This window comes from Morus notabilis, unplaced genomic scaffold (assembly GCF_000414095.1).
Source record: "Morus notabilis unplaced genomic scaffold, ASM41409v2 Scaffold1383, whole genome shotgun sequence".
NCBI lineage: Eukaryota > Viridiplantae > Streptophyta > Magnoliopsida > Rosales > Moraceae > Morus > Morus notabilis.
In genome coordinates, this window is record NW_010366099.1 from 62010 (window position 1) to 79174 (window position 17165).

General features: G+C 33.6%; 2 protein-coding genes, 1 non-coding gene and 1 pseudogene across 5 annotated transcripts; 1 reads left to right on the top strand and 3 right to left on the bottom strand.

The window, feature by feature from the left end:
• Positions 1-63: 63 nt before the first annotated feature.
• LOC21396502 (dymeclin) lies at positions 64-6875 on the top strand. 3 transcript variants are annotated; one of them, XR_002903231.1, is made up of 7 exons: positions 64-792; positions 1891-2360; positions 2513-2806; positions 5864-5956; positions 6058-6147; positions 6318-6437; positions 6596-6875. XR_002903231.1 is itself a non-coding variant. In XM_024173062.1 (6 exons), exons 2-6 carry the CDS (start codon positions 2792-2794, stop codon positions 6638-6640), a joined length of 363 nt encoding a protein of 120 aa, XP_024028830.1. In that variant the 5' UTR covers positions 64-792; positions 1891-2791; the 3' UTR covers positions 6641-6875. The 3 variants fall into 3 exon arrangements, 2 of the variants coding, with proteins under 2 accessions (XP_024028830.1, XP_024028829.1); XM_024173062.1 differs by having other exon boundaries at positions 1891-2806; XM_024173061.1 differs by lacking the exons at positions 64-792; positions 1891-2360; positions 2513-2806 and having other exon boundaries at positions 5013-5956.
• LOC112093821 lies at positions 2391-2496 on the bottom strand. The gene has a single exon (XR_002903233.1). It is a non-coding gene; the product is annotated as a small nucleolar RNA R71 (small nucleolar RNA).
• A 3828-nt stretch (positions 6876-10703) lies between the features above and the next one.
• LOC21396503 (early light-induced protein 1, chloroplastic) lies at positions 10704-12145 on the bottom strand. The gene is made up of 3 exons (XM_010109411.2): positions 11833-12145; positions 11310-11393; positions 10704-11180 (listed from the first exon to the last, which is right to left on the bottom strand). Exons 1-3 carry the CDS (start codon positions 11989-11991, stop codon positions 10836-10838), a joined length of 588 nt encoding a protein of 195 aa, XP_010107713.1. The 5' UTR covers positions 11992-12145; the 3' UTR covers positions 10704-10835.
• Positions 12146-13957: 1812 nt separating this feature from the next.
• LOC21396504 overlaps positions 13958-17165 on the bottom strand; it is a 4730-nt pseudogene continuing 1522 nt past the window's right edge.

Here is a 17165-nt window from a genome sequence, read left to right on the forward strand (position 1 = left end):
CGGTTTTGTGCTTCCTGAGATGACACGCTGGACTTGGGGCTGCCTTGGAGAAGATAAGGAGTTGTGACTAAAGTGGAAAAAAGCCTATCTAACCGAGAGTTTGAAGATGGAAACAGGAGGAAGATCTGGGCTGAGGGAGAGAGTGGCTGGGAGAGAGAGATTTGGGGCAGAGAGAATCGATTTTAAAAGGAAATTCCAGGAACTGGAAAGGAGAGTTGTGTTTTACTGGGATATTCCAGAGGGTGTTTACTAGGATATTCTAGGGGGGTTTTTGGCTGGAATTCCAGAGGGAAACAAAGAGTTTTGGCTGGAATTCCAAAGGGAAATAAAGTTGTGTTTTACTGGGATATTCCAGAGGGTGTTTACTGGGATATTCCAGGGGGGTTTTTCGCTGGAATTTTAGAGGGAAACAGAGAGTTTTGGCTGGAATTCCAGAGGGAAATAGAGTTGTGTTTACTGGGATATTCCAGGGGGATTTTTGGCTGGATATTCCAAAGAGTTTTTGCTGGAATTCTAGAGGGAAATAGAGAGTTTTGGCTGGAATTCCAGAGGGAAACAGAGAGTTTTGGTTGGAATTCCAAAGGGAAACAAGGAGCTTTTGGAGATATTCCAGAGGAAAAAAGGAGAGAAAAGCAGAGATTAACCCAGGGCTTTTCAATTGGGATTCAGCCAGAGCTTTTGGAGATTGACCCAGAGGGATTGCTGAGAAGGAAAGGCTGATTCTTGGTGGAAAACGTTCGGCCATTAGGGAGTTACCCTTTGTTCTTCTTTTCTTCTTTCAGATTTTCTATGGTAATGTCTTCCAGACTTTTATTTGTTTTATTTAATTTAGTTACTGTTTAATACTTTTAGTTAGAGATTGATGGATCCGAACCTATGGTTTCTGAGTTTCAATTTGAATGAGTTACAATTTATTATTTTTCTGTGAAGAGTATGTTCTATTGTTCTTAGGGCTTTTCATTTATTTAATTTGGGAATTGATCATAATGATGTTTCGGATAGAGAAGTTATGTGATATGAAACATTAAATTGTGAATTGAATCTTGGATGTGAATAATAGTCAAGTAAAATATAGAACATGCCATGAGTGGACGAGGAGTAACCGAATAGGGATTCAAGAAAATTCATGTGGTCAGTTTAAATTGTAACCGAGAGGGAGATTTAACCGAAAAAGGATTTCACAAATTCTAAGGCATCTCATATTGAATTAATCTAGAATAGACTTGAAATAAGGATATTTGAAGTTAAGAATATATGTGATAGTTGATTAGACCCGAAATATGGATAATTAAACATTAGGGAATTCTACCATCTTATGGTTAATAATAATTGAAATTCATTCTTTTGAACTTATGGATGAATTTGTGTAGGAGAAATCAACTCTCTAACGTTTTCTCTCATTGAATTCTTTCTTAAATCTTGCATCGTTATAGTTTTCTAAATTTTAATCTTTATTTAGTTTTAATTCACATTACTCCCAAATTTTGCAATCTCGAATAACAAAGTCGGTTTAATTACTTTATTTGTGAATTTTATCAATCATCGTTGGGAAACGATAGCTTACTCATCATTTTATTACTTGAACGATTGGTGCACTTGCTAGTGTGAATTTTATTGCATCAAGTTTTTAGCGCCGTTACCGGAGATTGAGTTAGAAATTTACACTTAGGGGATGTTTAGTTGGAAGATTCAAACCATGATTTGAATCATGGTTCATAGTTCGCTGTAGTGTTTTCTCTCACAAAAAGTACACGTAAATCGAAAATGGTTCTAATCACATGATTCTAATCCATGAACCAAACGTCTCCTTATTGTGATTTAACCCGTTAATTTGAGAACTTTTATTCACTGTTTTTAGTTTTTTATTTTTCAATTTTTTTTCTTCTCTAGTGCATGACACGTACTAGTGGGGAGATACTTGAAGAATTTGATCCTGAAATTGAGCGAACAGCCCATCATTTGAGGAGAATGGCAGCCGCACCTGCTAATGTGATGGAGGACGATGTCAATGGAGATGAAAACAGACCAATAAGAGATTATGCCATGCCATCAATGGAAGGAGCTGAATCTAGCATAAGGAGACCGGCAATTCAAGCAAATAATTTTGAGATCAAACCGGCTATCATTCAAATGATTCAACACTCGGTACAATTTGAAGGTTTATCACAAGAAGATCCCAATGTTCACTTGGCAAATTTTTTGGAAATTTTTGATACTTTTAAGCACGATGGAGTGTCAGAAGATGCCATTCGTCTGAGGCTTTTTCCATTCTCATTGAAGGATAAATAAAAAAAGTTGGTTAATCTCTTTACCTTCAGGATCCATCATCACATGGGAGCAAATGGCAGAAAAATTTCTAGGTAAGTACTTTCCACCTGCAAAAACAGCAAAATTGCAAAACGAAATTACAATGTTTTTACAGGTAGAGAATGAATCACTCTATGAGGCACGAGAATGCTTTAAAGATGTACTGAGAAAGTGTCCTCACCATGGGCTGCCAATATGGCTTCAGGTACAAACATTTTATAATGGTTCTACTGCCATAATCCGCAATATGATTTATGCGGACAATCATGAGAAAAACACATAAACAAGCCTATGAGTTACTAGATGAAATGGCTACAAATTCTTATCAATGGCCTTCCGAGAGACTCTCTGCAAGGAGGGCTGCGGGTTTACATAGTGTAGACGCCATCACATCTTTGGCGGCACAAATGGCGGCTCTCAATAAGAAGATGGCAACTCCCAATATCAATCACATGTGATTTTTGTGGAGGCAGTCACCTGAACCATGAATGCCAAGCAGGTAACCAAATCTCATCTAGTTCACTCTCTGAGCAGGCACACTTTGTATCAAATTTTTGAAGGCAAAACAACCCGTATAACAACACCTATAATCCGGGATGGAGAAATCACCCGAACTTTGCTTGGAATCAAAATAATGTGAAGCTATTAGGAATGGTGTCCTAGAAGCATAAGATGTCAAGACAGCTTTTCTGAATGGTTAGCTTGAGGAAACCATCTATATAGATCAGCCAGAGGGTTACATAGAGGAAGGCCATGAGCAGAAAGTCTGCAAGCTGTAGAGGTTCATTTATGGATTGAAGCAGGCTTCTAGATCATGGAACATTCGATTTGATAAGGCTATTAAGTCTTATGGATTTGATCAAAACCAAGATGTTTCAAATGAAAGAAAAGAAGATGTTCATATTCTTTATAAGCCCAAATATCTAATATTTAGTGGGAGTGGTCAGTCGTTGTCAGTTGAACTCAAGATTTGATCATTGGGTAGCCGTGTAGTGCATCCTTAAGTGTATGAGGAAAATAAGAAACTATAAGATAGTTTAGTTAGTGAAAGAGTTGTCTTTCACGGGATACATAGACTTTGACTATGAGTTATGACAAGAAAGGTTGTTGACAAAGTGTGATTGCTAATTCTATCATTAAGAGTTAATGTGTAGCAGCTTGTGAAGCAGCAAAAGAAAGCAACCTGACTCTAAAAATTCTTAACTGATATGGAAGTTGTTCCACATATAGATCAGTCATAGATACCTAGAAAGTTTCAGGATTTGAGAGATATTCTACCTGCTTTAGGACAAGTGGGAGATTGTTGGGAATGGTATTCTAGAAGCATAAGATGTAATAGGATATTTATTATTTATTTAATAAAAGAGTTTATTCATCATTTTATGTGTATATATTTGTGAATATTTTATTAATATCAATGAAAATTTCGTGATTATTTATGTAACCTAAAACATTGTATATAAGTGTTATATATGAGAGGTTAATGTTTAAGGATAATAATAAAAAAATAATGTTCATAATGAATTTAATTAAAGTTATTACACGAGATGGAATCCATTCCTCCTTAAGAAAGAAGTAGATTCTCTTGAGGGTTGATTCGGTACTTGGACCAGTAGGAGTTCCGATTCATGAATGTGTTTTATGAATCACTGTCCATTAGAGAATCAATGGTACTTAAGGATAAAGATTTAATTAGAGATGTCAACGGATTTTACCTAGCTCTAATTATGAATTATTTATGGAGGATTGATTTATATGCAATGACTATATCAAATGGACACTTCACAGTTTAGAAGTAATTTATGTCTATAATTTCGAGAGTGTAATTCCAAGTTTATAGTGGAGTAACTATTGAAATTAATAGAATTAATTAATTAATTAAAGTGTTTAATTGATTATTAATTTTATTGGAGTTCGGGATTATAGGTCTATTAGTCCTCGTTTCGTCCTAGTAATTCTACCAGACACAAAGGACATAATGGAAATTTTAGAATTACAGAATTCTAAGATTAAACGCTCAAAAATAATTAATGAAGAATTAATTATTATTTAAATAATGTGATTATTTAAATTTGAATTTGAATACATCTAGATTTATCTATTTAAATTTATCTAATAAGTTGTTAAATTTAGAATTCAAATTAATTTAAGTTTGACTTAAATTGGAATTTGAATTTGAGTCAAAATTAGACTACAGGATAAAAGATAATTTTTCTCTTCCTTCCTTATCTGATATTGGCGCTTACGGATAAAATCCCCTTAGGTTTGGCCGGCCATAAGAAGGATAGAGGGGAGAATTTTTGTTTCAAATTCAAATAGGAGATAATTAACAAGCTTTATCTTGGAGATAGAGATTGGATTCTTTTTTTAGAAGTTTGACTTCTACTCTATAAATAAGATAATAGTAGAAAATTATGGATACAATTTTTGAGACAATTTTTGAAATGAATTTTTGCCCTAATTTTAGAGGTGGCCGAAATTTCTCTATAGAGTGAGAGGAAAAAGTTTTCTCCAAAAAATTCCACATCGTGCATGCGTTGGTGTTTGTAGAAATTTGAGTGTTTATTGTAACCCATTTTGTCTCATGTGTGCCCACACACACATCTTCGTGGATTCTAGAAATTGACGTGGAAGACATTGGTTTTCTAAACACAAAGCTTTGGCCCCACCCACGCTTCCATATCCGAATTCGATTCAGTGACCAACAGAAGCAACCACCTCCCGGATTCCCACGTCAAGAGAAGAAATCAAATTTGGAGGATATGATGGCTAAGTTCTTGAGCACGGCTGAAACAAGATTTCAAAATCAAGAAGCCTCAATTCAGAATCTAGAAGTTCAAATAGGGCAACTTGGAAACCTGGTTTCAGGGCGTACACAAGGCTCCCTCCTGAGCAACACCGAAAATAACCCCAAGGAGCAAGTTAAGGCCATAGCATTGAGAAGTGGGAAACAATTGGTTGAGCCAAATACAAAGGTGGCCAAGTCCAACATACAAGAGGACTCAACCCTCAATGAAGAGAAGAAAGCAACAACCACTCAAGAGGAAAGGTTGAATTTGAATAAGAAAGCTAAGGGAAAAAGGGTGGTAAATTCTGACTTAACAGCTGAAAAATACATGCCTCCTCTTCCATACCCACAAAGGCTCAAGCAAGACAAGCTAGATAAGCAATTTTCTAAGTTTTTAGAAATTTTTAAAAAATTACAAATTAACATTCCTTTTGGTGAAGCTTTGTCACAGATGCCCAACTATGCTAAATTCTTGAAGGAAATCTTGTCCAACAAAAGAAAGTTGGAAGAACATGGAACAGTCATATTGACAGAAGAATGCAGTGCCATTCTACAAAATAAGTTGCCTCTTAAATTAAAAGATCCAGGGAGTTTTACTATTCCAATATGTTCAACTTAGGTACACTAAATGGCCTTTCTGATGATACGGTAATTAGCAAGACCGTGTATTTACGGGGTTTTCCCCCCCTAAAATACTTAATATTAATCCATTTGAATTCCATTAGATGCTTAATTGTGTCTACTAAGCTAGTTTTTTTCTATTGGCAGTCAACGGAGATGCATATATATACAGATTTTCTGAGACTTGTCCTTGAAATACTAAATGCAATTCTTACTTATGCTTTGCCGCGAAATCCTGAGGTACCATCATATGGTTTAGTTTTCTTATGAGATTCTCATAAATGTATTCACGTTATCACCTTTTATCTTTTCTGAGGAGCTCTACTTTTTGCAATTTGCAGGTTGTATACGCAATAATGCACAGGCAGGAAGTTTTCCAGCCTTTTAAAAGCCATCCACGGTTCACTGAGCTCCTGGAAAACATCTACACCGTATGTATCGGATTATTTTATTACAAAATTGTTGTTTACTCTCTCCCATTGTAAATCGGAGCATAAGAAAAATCTCTGTTAAGATAGAAAGTCTTTAATTTTTTCAATTGGAAGGTCTCAGGCTAAATTTCTTAGTGCAGTTTGAAATAAAGTAATTCAATTGTCTGTAGGTATTGGATTTTTTCAATAGTCGCATGGATGCGCAGAGGGTGGATGGAGAATGGTCAGTAGAGAAAGTCCTCCAAGTAATAATTGTTAACTGTCGATCTTGGCGGAGTGAAGGGATGAAGGTAAGAGAAGGATTGCATACTATTCAGTCTGGTCTTTTAGCATGCTTTTCTAGATTTATTTATTTTTTATTATTTATTTATTTATTTATTTGTTATAAGAATCTTGACAATCCCTTGTGTTCATATGTTTACTCAATTACGCTTCACATATGAACAAGAGAGTCATCCAGAGGAATTCTTTATCCCATACGTGTGGCAGTTAATTTTATCCCGTGGGTATGTTTTCTGCACCTTTCTCCATCCAGAAAAAGAATGAAGATGGAGGGATTCTTAGTGAAAATTCTCTCTTCATGTTGCAATTGGAAATATATTATGTTCATATTTTTCTTGGATGCATAGCGGCCACCAAAAGAAACACACTTCTCCCACTTCCTGGTGATTCGTGAATATGTAAATACATGAAATATTAGAAATATATATATATATATATTCTTGTCATTATTTTCTGTTTATATATGTTTGTTCCACTGTAGAGGCCTTTCTCCCAAAGATATATTTTGAATGTCCAATGTAATGAATAAGAGACGAAATTTTATTCTCAAATTCGATTATCACAGTATAAGTTTTTCAAGAGAATTCAAATTTTGCCTCTTTTAATTTTTGGTTTGTGTCTGTTGTTACTGCCATATTTAGTACTGCCAAAGTTTTTTACCCTCTTTTGGATAATTGCTTACAGAATTTCTTGAAAAGGCGTAATGAACTTCATGCTTAGACTATAGTTTGTTTAGAACTAAAAAGGAACTCTTTTTTTGAGCCCGTTTGCTATATGGATTCAAACGAATGACTTTTGATTAATAAAACACATACTTAGTAGACTTCATACCAAACATACCAAACGTACTTCATGGTATATTTGTTAAGCGGAAAAAAAAAAAAAAAAAAAACTACACGTGGGAGGTTGGAAAACTTCCAGGTGTGTGGAGAATGAGTAAAATGTGTTAGTGAGGAGTTGGATAAAAAATAAGGTAGAGATAATCTCTCAAAAAAAAATAATTAATCTTATTTAAATAATAAAAAAATGACGTGGGTTGCTTCAAAAATGCCTACATATAGGCATACAGGAAACGTGAAAAAAAAAAAAGGAAAAAAGGAGGACTTGGTGCGTGTGTGTGCAGAAGGGGGAGAGAAAAAAAAACAAAAAAAAGAAAAAAAAGCTTGTGTGGGTGCAACGTGTGTGCAGAAGAGAAGTGAGAGAAAGGAACGAAAAAGAAAAAATAAAAGTGTGTGTGCAGGTGAGGGGACGTAACAAAAAAAAAAAAAAAAAAGGACTTTGTGCAAGTGAACGTGTGTAGAGAGAATTATCAAAAAAAAAAAAAAAAAGGTAGAAAATTTGTCATTTACTCATCTATATTTTGTCTACCCGTTTCTCAAGACAAGAAGCTCATCTGTCATTGTTAGCTAGATTTATGTTTTAAACATACAGGTTGTAAATTTTTGAATTCAGTCAAAAATTATGAGATTGTAAGTTTTAGAATCTCTAAAAAATCAAATAGAATTGTAAGTTTTAGAACTCTACAAAATTATGAGGTTGCAAGTTTTAGAATCTCTAAAAAATCAAATAAATGTTGCAAATTTTAGAACTCTACAAAATTATGAGGGCTTCGTTCATTTCACCGATTTGAGTTTTTAATTTTAGGTTTCTACAGTAAAAAGCTCTCAGAAAATGTCACATCTAACTATTTCTGCTACAGTAAAAAGCTCTTAGAAAATGTCACATCTCAGCTCGAATTGAAAACTCGAATCCGCGAAGTGAACGAGGCCGAGGTTGTAAAATTTAGAGCCTCTAAAAATCAAATAGAGTTGCAAATTTTAGAACTCTATAGAATTATGGAGTTGCAAAATTTAGAACCTCTAAAAATCAAAGAGTTGCAAATTTTAAACTCTACAGAATTATGGGGTTACAAAATTTAGAACCTCCAAAAATCAAATAGAGTTGCAAATTTTTAGAACTCTACAAAATTGTAGGGTTGCAAAATTTAGAACTTTTATATACACATGAATCTGACTATAATAGTGCAGTTCAAAATATTATAACAATTTTGAGTCTGACTTATAAAGTGCAACCCGAAGCAAAAATTAGGGACCACTTACGTAAGGGCCTCTTCGTTTCCTGTAAAGTCAGCGAATTGAAACAAAAAAATCAGTCAAGGAACTGAAACAAAAAATAACGGAAAGGTTAAATAAAAAAAATGTTACCTTCAGCAACGTGTAGAAGACTATCCGTCTTTTGTTCCTGTTTGGCTGAAAAGCAACCAGTTTCTTTGAATTGAAAAATGGCTTTGCAAATAAAATTGTCAAAGAAATTGATGATTCGGCAAAAAAGGAGAGCAGGCTGATTACTGATAGCTCTGCACGCGGATCAAAATATAATGGCAATTAACGTTCTTCTTCATTCACGCCCGCTTCCATAGAACAATATCGTGGCAACGTAGACCTAAGTGGTCATATTGGATCCTTGGGAACCATCACAAGTACGACCGGCCTAAAGTCTAGCTGCCTATTCGATTCCTTACTTAAGTGTTGTCCCAGACTTGCTAAGACTAGCAGCGCTTACTCGAACAGCGGTTATTCCGTTCTCAGCTGATTCAATACAGTTGATTCTCTAACAACCGATTCTGTAAGAGCTGAAAAAATTAGTAGAATGTGAGAAACAAAGCTAGAGCTGAGCTTTAAGCGCGAGAGGAGGGAAGGGCTCTCCCTATATATATATATATATATATATAAAAGCTACTTTATCGGTCCCTCTCGTCTGGTTGGCATATATATATATATCAAAAAGTTGCTAATTTACCTCCGGATGATGTGATGTTACGTTTGCAATAGCTCGTGTGTGTATATATATATGAAGAGGGGAAGCGTGTATAACAGATGAGATGGGAAAATTCAAGTTTCCTGAGCACGAAAAAAGGGATATATCAATCAGTTTAGACGAGATTTAAAATTAAGAAAAAAGGGATAAAAGATAAATTTTGAAATACATTTAGAATATTAAATACCTAAAAATTTGAAATGCACAAATTGGGTCATTCTATGGTCCCTAAGCCCAAAATGATGAGTCTATTGTCTCATAAAATCATATGGTGATTAAATACAATTTTCAAATCCTAAATTAAAATAAAAAAAAATCTCAACACCAAATTCAGAAAGGATCATTTTAATTCTTCATAAGGTCATATACCGGAGAATTATCCAAATATGACTATCAAATCCAAACTCTAAAGTAAAATTCTAAATCGAATTTTAAAATATCTTTGAATTCCTCATATGGTCATATATCGAGAAATTCTCTAAAATCCAAATTTCAAATCAAGAACTACGATTGACTTGATTCCCTATGGGATACGTAGGCAACCTAAAAATTTAGGTGCAGTTTCAAGATCAAATTCGATCTTGAATTCCTCCTATGGTCATATACCGGGGAATTGTTCAAAATCCAAATTCAAATTCAAGAACTACGATTGACTTGATTTCCTATGGGATACGTAGGCAACTAAAAATTTAGGTGCAGTTTCAAGACCAAATTCAATCTTAAAAAAAAATCCTCATAAAGGACAAAGTCAAAACAAAACTAAATTAAATTTTAAAGTGCGTAAATTCCTCATAAGGTCATACACCGAGGAATTATCCAAATTCGCAAACCCAAAATTCGAACTACAAGTGACTTGATCCCTTAACGGGGTATGTAGGCAACTCGACAAAATTCACTGAGTTCAGCCGCAATTTTAAATCAACCCAAATTTCCCAAATTCACAAAAAATAGTATTTACCGTTTTAATTGGAATCAAAAGGTTTTCCCTTGTACCATGAGATTGTAATTAAGAGGTTATTTTTATAATCTTGAATGGGTCGAACTAAAAAATAATAAACTCCTATTCTAGTTAAATCCTATGATAGATGAAATTATGTTGTATGTGAAATATTATTTCAACATTATTAAATATTTTCACTCAACAATATCTATTCAAATTTCCTTGTATGTTGCTCCTAGAGAGAAAATATCCATGAAGATTATCTTCATCCCCACACTATAGATGTACCATGCTATCTTATGGAAGGGTATAATCCTACTGTAAAGGCAGACCGAACCGTCAAATTCCATTAAATTATTTCATTTTTTTCCTTTTTAATATGATATAATTCTGAAATGCTCAAAGTTTCACTAAATTATAGCGTCTACAGATAATGATATATATATTTTTTTGTGTGGGTATTTCTTCCATATCCAAACCCAAGGATACTACGTACATAAATCAGAATCGGCATTGGTTTTTGGTTACTATTTGAAACGTATAAATTTTATTGCCAACTTTAGGAAATTAGGATTACATAACTACAAGCTCTTGCAGTGCACTAGCTTTCCAAGCCGAGAAATACAAGACACAAAAAGAGGCCTAGACATTACACAAGGGTCCCACCCTTAACGTACTCAGTGAAGGCCAGAGCAACCAAGCCAAGCATTGCAAATCTACCATTCCAGAGCTCAGCGTCCGAAGTCATGACCCCACTTGACTTGGACTCCACACTCACCCCTTTGAACAATGGCACTAGAGAAGCCAACGTTAACACTAGGCTTGTTCCAACAAACCATGAGATCCCACCGTTGCTTATCTGTGCAAACACGTCCTGACCCTTGGATAGTTCCACCGCCATCGCGGCTACGAATCCGACCATTGCCAGCCTTCCGTTGATCCTCTCCGGCGCTGGCCCGCTGAACGCCAAAACATCGGAAAATTTGGTGCTTACCTGCAACCAAACGAAGAACCAATATTGTACGTTAATTTCATCAAACAGTGGATAGAAAGTTATTCGACTAAAAAAGATATTAGGGTAAAAATCTAAAAAATTTAAACCCAACAAAAATAAGATCACTACCTTAGGTGTTGGAGGAGAAGGGGGCAGAGTTGGCTGCGGTGGCGAGTTTCGCACCGGCGTTGGCTGCTTCTTCTGCTCACGATCCTGCAATTCAACCCTCAAATAGTTTACATCGTATCTCCTCTAGATCACTTTTCAGCTCAAGCATATATTGTTTACACACGTCAAAATGTTTAAATCCAATTCGTAAAAGACGGTGACTTGAAGAAATAGAAGGTGTAATATAATATTTATTTGTCCTTCTGCAATAATATTGTGTGTAACAACAAGAAACTTATTTATTACAGAATAATATTACTATTTTCACAGTTATTAGTAAATAAAAAATATTACCATCCTTCAGTTTGAACCCCACACATATAGGATAATGTTTTGCACCTTAGCATATAACAATAAGGTACATACCATAATAAATGTAATACTGATATTGAAAACATATAAGAAATTTAGTCATTCTAGATTATTGTCACAATATATATATATATATATATATATTTGTGTATATAACATATGACAAACTTACCTTGGTCATGCAACGAACTCTCAAAGGCGTATTAATCCTGCGCAACCTAGGCAAATTTAGAGAGGGAAGAAGCTGTTTATTTGCTTTTTTAATCCCGTTCGCAGCACAAACAAAACAGCTTGTTACGACAGAATATTGCATGACAGCCGATCCAGCCATTTTACTTTATTTTTCAAACCTCAATAAAATACTCAACAACCTTATCAATCTCTTAAAGAAGCAGACAACAGAAACAAGCACAAAAAACGTCGACAAAAAAGAGAGATTCTAGTAACACAACTTCGTAAAGTTTGAAATTTCCCTCGTTTGTATCGATGAGTATTAATGAGGTGGTTATATATATATATATATATATATATATATATAGTAGAGTTAAGAAGGAAAGTGATATGATATTTTTTGCACCACGTCGAGTGGGTTCTTTTGTTTTGACATAGTAAGTTTTTGACTAACGTGGACCCTCAGTTTACCAGATGTGATTATCATTGTTTGTGAGGCCAGATTTGTTTCCACTTGTGGGGTTATGTAAGGGGCAATAACTGATAGAACGTTCTAGATAAAAGGGTTACATGTTATGAGGTTAAATTTTGTTGCGTGCAAGACTTTTTAGGTTTTAGAAAACTTTGACCCGTTTGATAACGTTTTTAAAATAATTTTATTTTTAATATAAAAGTAAAATTAAGATTGTTTTAAAAATTATTTTAAGATCGATTTTAAAATTATTCTTAGTTGGTTTTTTAAAAGATTGTTTTGAATGTAATAAAAAAGTGAAATGTTTTAATTATTAATTAATATATTATAATATTATTGATATGTATTAGGAAATGAAAATAGAAGAGGAAAAATAATTTTTAACTATATATTTTCTAATTCTTTCATAAAAATCATTCTCACTGTTTTTTATTTTTATTTTTATTTTCAAAACATTAGCTAAATAAACACGGTTTGAAGACCGTTTTTATTTTCGTGTTTCAAAAATTGTACAAAAATATTTTTAAAAATAAGTAAAAATCAATTCTAAACGCACCCTTTTGATTAGGAGTAGAAGTTTGGAGATGATTATGATGATTGATAGCTATAAGCTTTTGAGGAGTGTTTTGTACCAGATTTTAATTTGGAGAATTTTATGAGAAAAATGCCTTACCGGTAGGATTCTGTTGTATATTGTCAAATGTTATAGCAGCTTTACATACTTTTACATTTTATATTTTGATGCGATTCTAATTAAATTTTATGTTTAAGAACATGCACTATTGGTAATATAGGACCCTATTGTATAATTGTATAAAAACCTCCAAGATTTTATGCGCTAATAATAATTTCTACAGGGACAAAAAAAAAAAAAAAATCCTCTTACATTATTCTGGAACAGGTCCGAATCTTCGAGATACATGTGGCTTTCTCTAATTAGTGTGTGATTTACGCCACACGATTAGGTTTAATAGGCAAGTGGCTCATCTCATGAACAGAAAAACATGGTCACAAAACATAATTGTGTAATATTTGTTACCACAAGTAGAAGTAGATTTCTCTTTACGGGATTGGATTCTGAATCATAGGAACATTTGATCAGATGGGGGTTTTCTGGTCACATAGAAATCATGACTCGTGACTCTATAGCATTCTTAATTGAAAAAATTGATTTATCTCTTTGCTTTTTTTTTTTTTCTTTTTTTTTTCTCTCTTGGAATTCTGCTTCTCTTTAAGGAAGAGGTGAGGCACTAAAAGGGCATTTTTCTTATTTTTGGTATCAAATTCGTGTTGAACACTAATTATAAGGAGATTTTTTGGTATGTCTAGCGTATCGGTAAGTTATGTTTTTTTAATCGTTAAATCTACGTACCTTTTAACTTTTACGTGATTTTATACAAATTTGACAAACAGAACACTTAGCCTGATTTGTTAGCGTACCAGAGAAAATCTCCTAATTAAATATGTAATAGTACAAAATAGGTAGTGCTTTTAGCCCTTTAGCGAGAGAAAAAAAAAAGTGGTAAGGCACAACTATTTGAAGCATAAATTTCTGCTCATTTCCATCATGCATCAACAGGACTTGCGAGAAACAAGAAAAATGAGTATTTTTAGTTCATTTCTTATATTCTTAATTTACTTCTTTAGTTGGCAACTATTTTGGTGGAGTATTAGCAAAATTCCAGGCATATGTAGACGTAGAGGAGTGCTCTCTTTCCCCAGCCACTTCATGTGTGGGCACTGCTGCACTGATTGCTTTTACATCCTCTTTTGATAGCTTCACTGCCAATGATCCAATATTGGCATCTAGATTTTCAATTTTTGTTGTCCCTGTAAATTAAACATCAAACAGTGAAAAGTAACATAAAACTCTAAACCAATACATTATATTGGACAAATATATGTGTATATATATATATATATATATATATGAAAAGATCATGCAAAACAGTGAACTATAAGTGCAAAAGAGAGAATAACAAATGCATTAAGGCCTCGTTTATTTCACCGATTCGAGTTTTCAATTCCAGTTTTGTTACAGTTAAAAGCTCATGCAAAAGTTACATCTAACTTTTATTTTTGTTACAGTGAAAAACTCACATAAAATTACATCTCAACTTAAATTAAAAACTCGAATCCTTGAATTGAACGAGGCTTAAGTACGTATATTACCAGGAATAGGGACTATATCTTCACCCTGGTGGAGAAGCCATGCAAGAGCTAATTGAGCAGGAGTGCAGGCATGCTTTGCAGCTAGGTTAGCGAGCCGCGCATATATAACTTTGTTCTTCTCTACATTTTCATCTATGAACCTTGGATGCCCACACTATACCAAAGACATTAACACATGTTTCATATATGAACTTGTACACAAGTTAGACCATCTCCAATGCAAATGGCACGATCTCCAATGCAAATGGCCGTGTCAATGCTATATCCGGTGCTGAAAATGGTATATTTGATATGTTATTCTTTATGCTGCAATCTATAGTGCCATTTCAAGTGTTCATATATACCTTTTCTTATAGTGATTGAGCATTGAAACTTGTAAAAGTGAACTTTCAATCTTAAAATAATTTGAGAGGGATAATATTATAATGATTAAATGAAAAGTAAATACAACAACCAATAGTAAGCAAATGCAAAAATTTAGAATATGTTGTACTTGGTTGCTGCATGTATCAAAATTTAACACCAAAAATAGCATTACATTAGAGAGTAATATTCTTACTAAAATGCTAAAATTTGGTACTGTATTGAAAAAAGTGCAAGTTATGTAAATACTCAATAACTTGCATTATTTTTCCATTTTCTCTACGAAATCCTAAATGGCTGCAGAAACAGAAATCTTGAACCTCTATTAGTATGTACACGTTGTCACGTACCAGTAAACTCCCAATAGGCAAGCTTTCCACAGTTGCCTTCCCACCAAAGAACCCGTGGCCGAGGGGGCTATATGCTACTGTTCCAACGCCAAATTCACTGTGAATGGAGGCAAGAATAGTTCCAAAAGATTTGTGAGTTAAAGTTCTGATTTCAATCAGGCACGAATCATGGATAAACTTTTAGCAACTAACCGGCACAATGGAATTATTTCATCTTCGATTTCTCGAGTCCATAAAGAGTATTCCATTTGCAGGGCAGTGATGGGATGAACTCTATGAGCTCATCTTATTGTGTCCACACTTGCTTCTGATAGCCGAATGTATTTGATTTTTCCTTCCTCTACCAGCTTCTTCAGCTCCCCCATCTGTCAAATACAAGCATTTCAAAGAAAACAGAAATCAAGTTTAAGTGAAGCCCCAGGAGAGACCAAAAATCTGTTTAATGTACATCCAAAAGGTCCAAAAATTTTCACAAGGTCATTATAGTATCCTCTATAGGTACCAAAGTATCCACACGATGTTGATAGTACAAGTCAATGTACTTGACATCTAGGCGCTTAAGGCTAGCTTCGCAGCATGCCCTCACATATTCAGGGGTATCCTTCACACCAAATTGAAAATCCCCGGCCATAGTAATACCAAACTTTGTTGCTAACTAGACTTTGCTTCGCGGAAGCTGCTTTAGAGCCTGAAATGTCAAGAGAAGTACCTCTCTTTGTCAATATTTTAGAATACAAATATTTTTATCGGAGCAAATATTTTATGCATAAAAAATTGTACTCTGAAAACAATGATCTTTGTTAAATTCCATGTTGAATTACATTGTTTCTGCTTAATCACAAGCTTATGCTTATGGAAAACAACTATAGTACCTTGCCAATCATGACCTCATTGTCATTTGCCCCATATATATCCGCTGTATCAAAGAAGGTTATACCCCTATTATAAGCTTCCTTTATAATATGACATCCAGCTTCATGAGACAAAGGAACGTTTTTAGAATTCCGGAGAGTCCTGCGCACCCGAAACCCAACGCAGAAACCTACAAAGTAGCCATGGGAAGAAAATCTGTTATCTTCCTTCAATGAAGGAACATGTGACGAAACCATAATGTTCAGTTTAACATGAATTTATTGTGTGCAATGTTCTGCTTATTATGTCATATTGCCTTGCAAATATCATATGCGGAAGAAACACTAAAGACCTTCACTGAATCTCATAAGGCAATGCTTGTACCAAAAATTTTAAAGGAAGCATGAAAATGAAGTAAATGTTGTATTGTGCAGCCCAATTTCAATTTGTTGAATGATGAGAAGAAAATTGTCTGAGCCGTTGAATTTTATTTCAGATTTTAGCTGGACAACTTTTTTAGATATGGTTGCAATCGTTTCTTTCCATCATCTAGAAGCTAAGAATTTTTAATAACAAAAAAAAAGAAAAAAAGAAAATCTAGGAGTTAGGCTTAATTTTAGTAGTGCTGTAAATTTTAGAAAAATTACTTTTAACTGTGCTGAAGGAAGAAGCAGCTGTTACAAAAAGTAATTGAGTGTTTGGTAAACTACAATTATAGTAGCTGTAATAGTTCCAAAATCAATGTAATAGCGTTTGGTAAATCATGAGGTTGAATTACTGTGGATAGTTAATAATTACGACTATATTATATTATATTATAATATAATATAATATATATAATTACAATATAATATATATTTATTGTTATATTTAATATAATACAAAAAAACTATTATTACATAATTATGATATAGAATATAATAATTTTATTAAAATAATAACTGAAATAATTAAAAATAATGATTATATTATATTATAATTACAATATAATGCATATTTATTATTATATTAAATATAATACAATAAAACTATTATTAAATAACATATTATATAACTATGATATAGAATATAATAATATTATTAAAATGGTTAATATAATTATAATATTATAATATTTCAGTTATA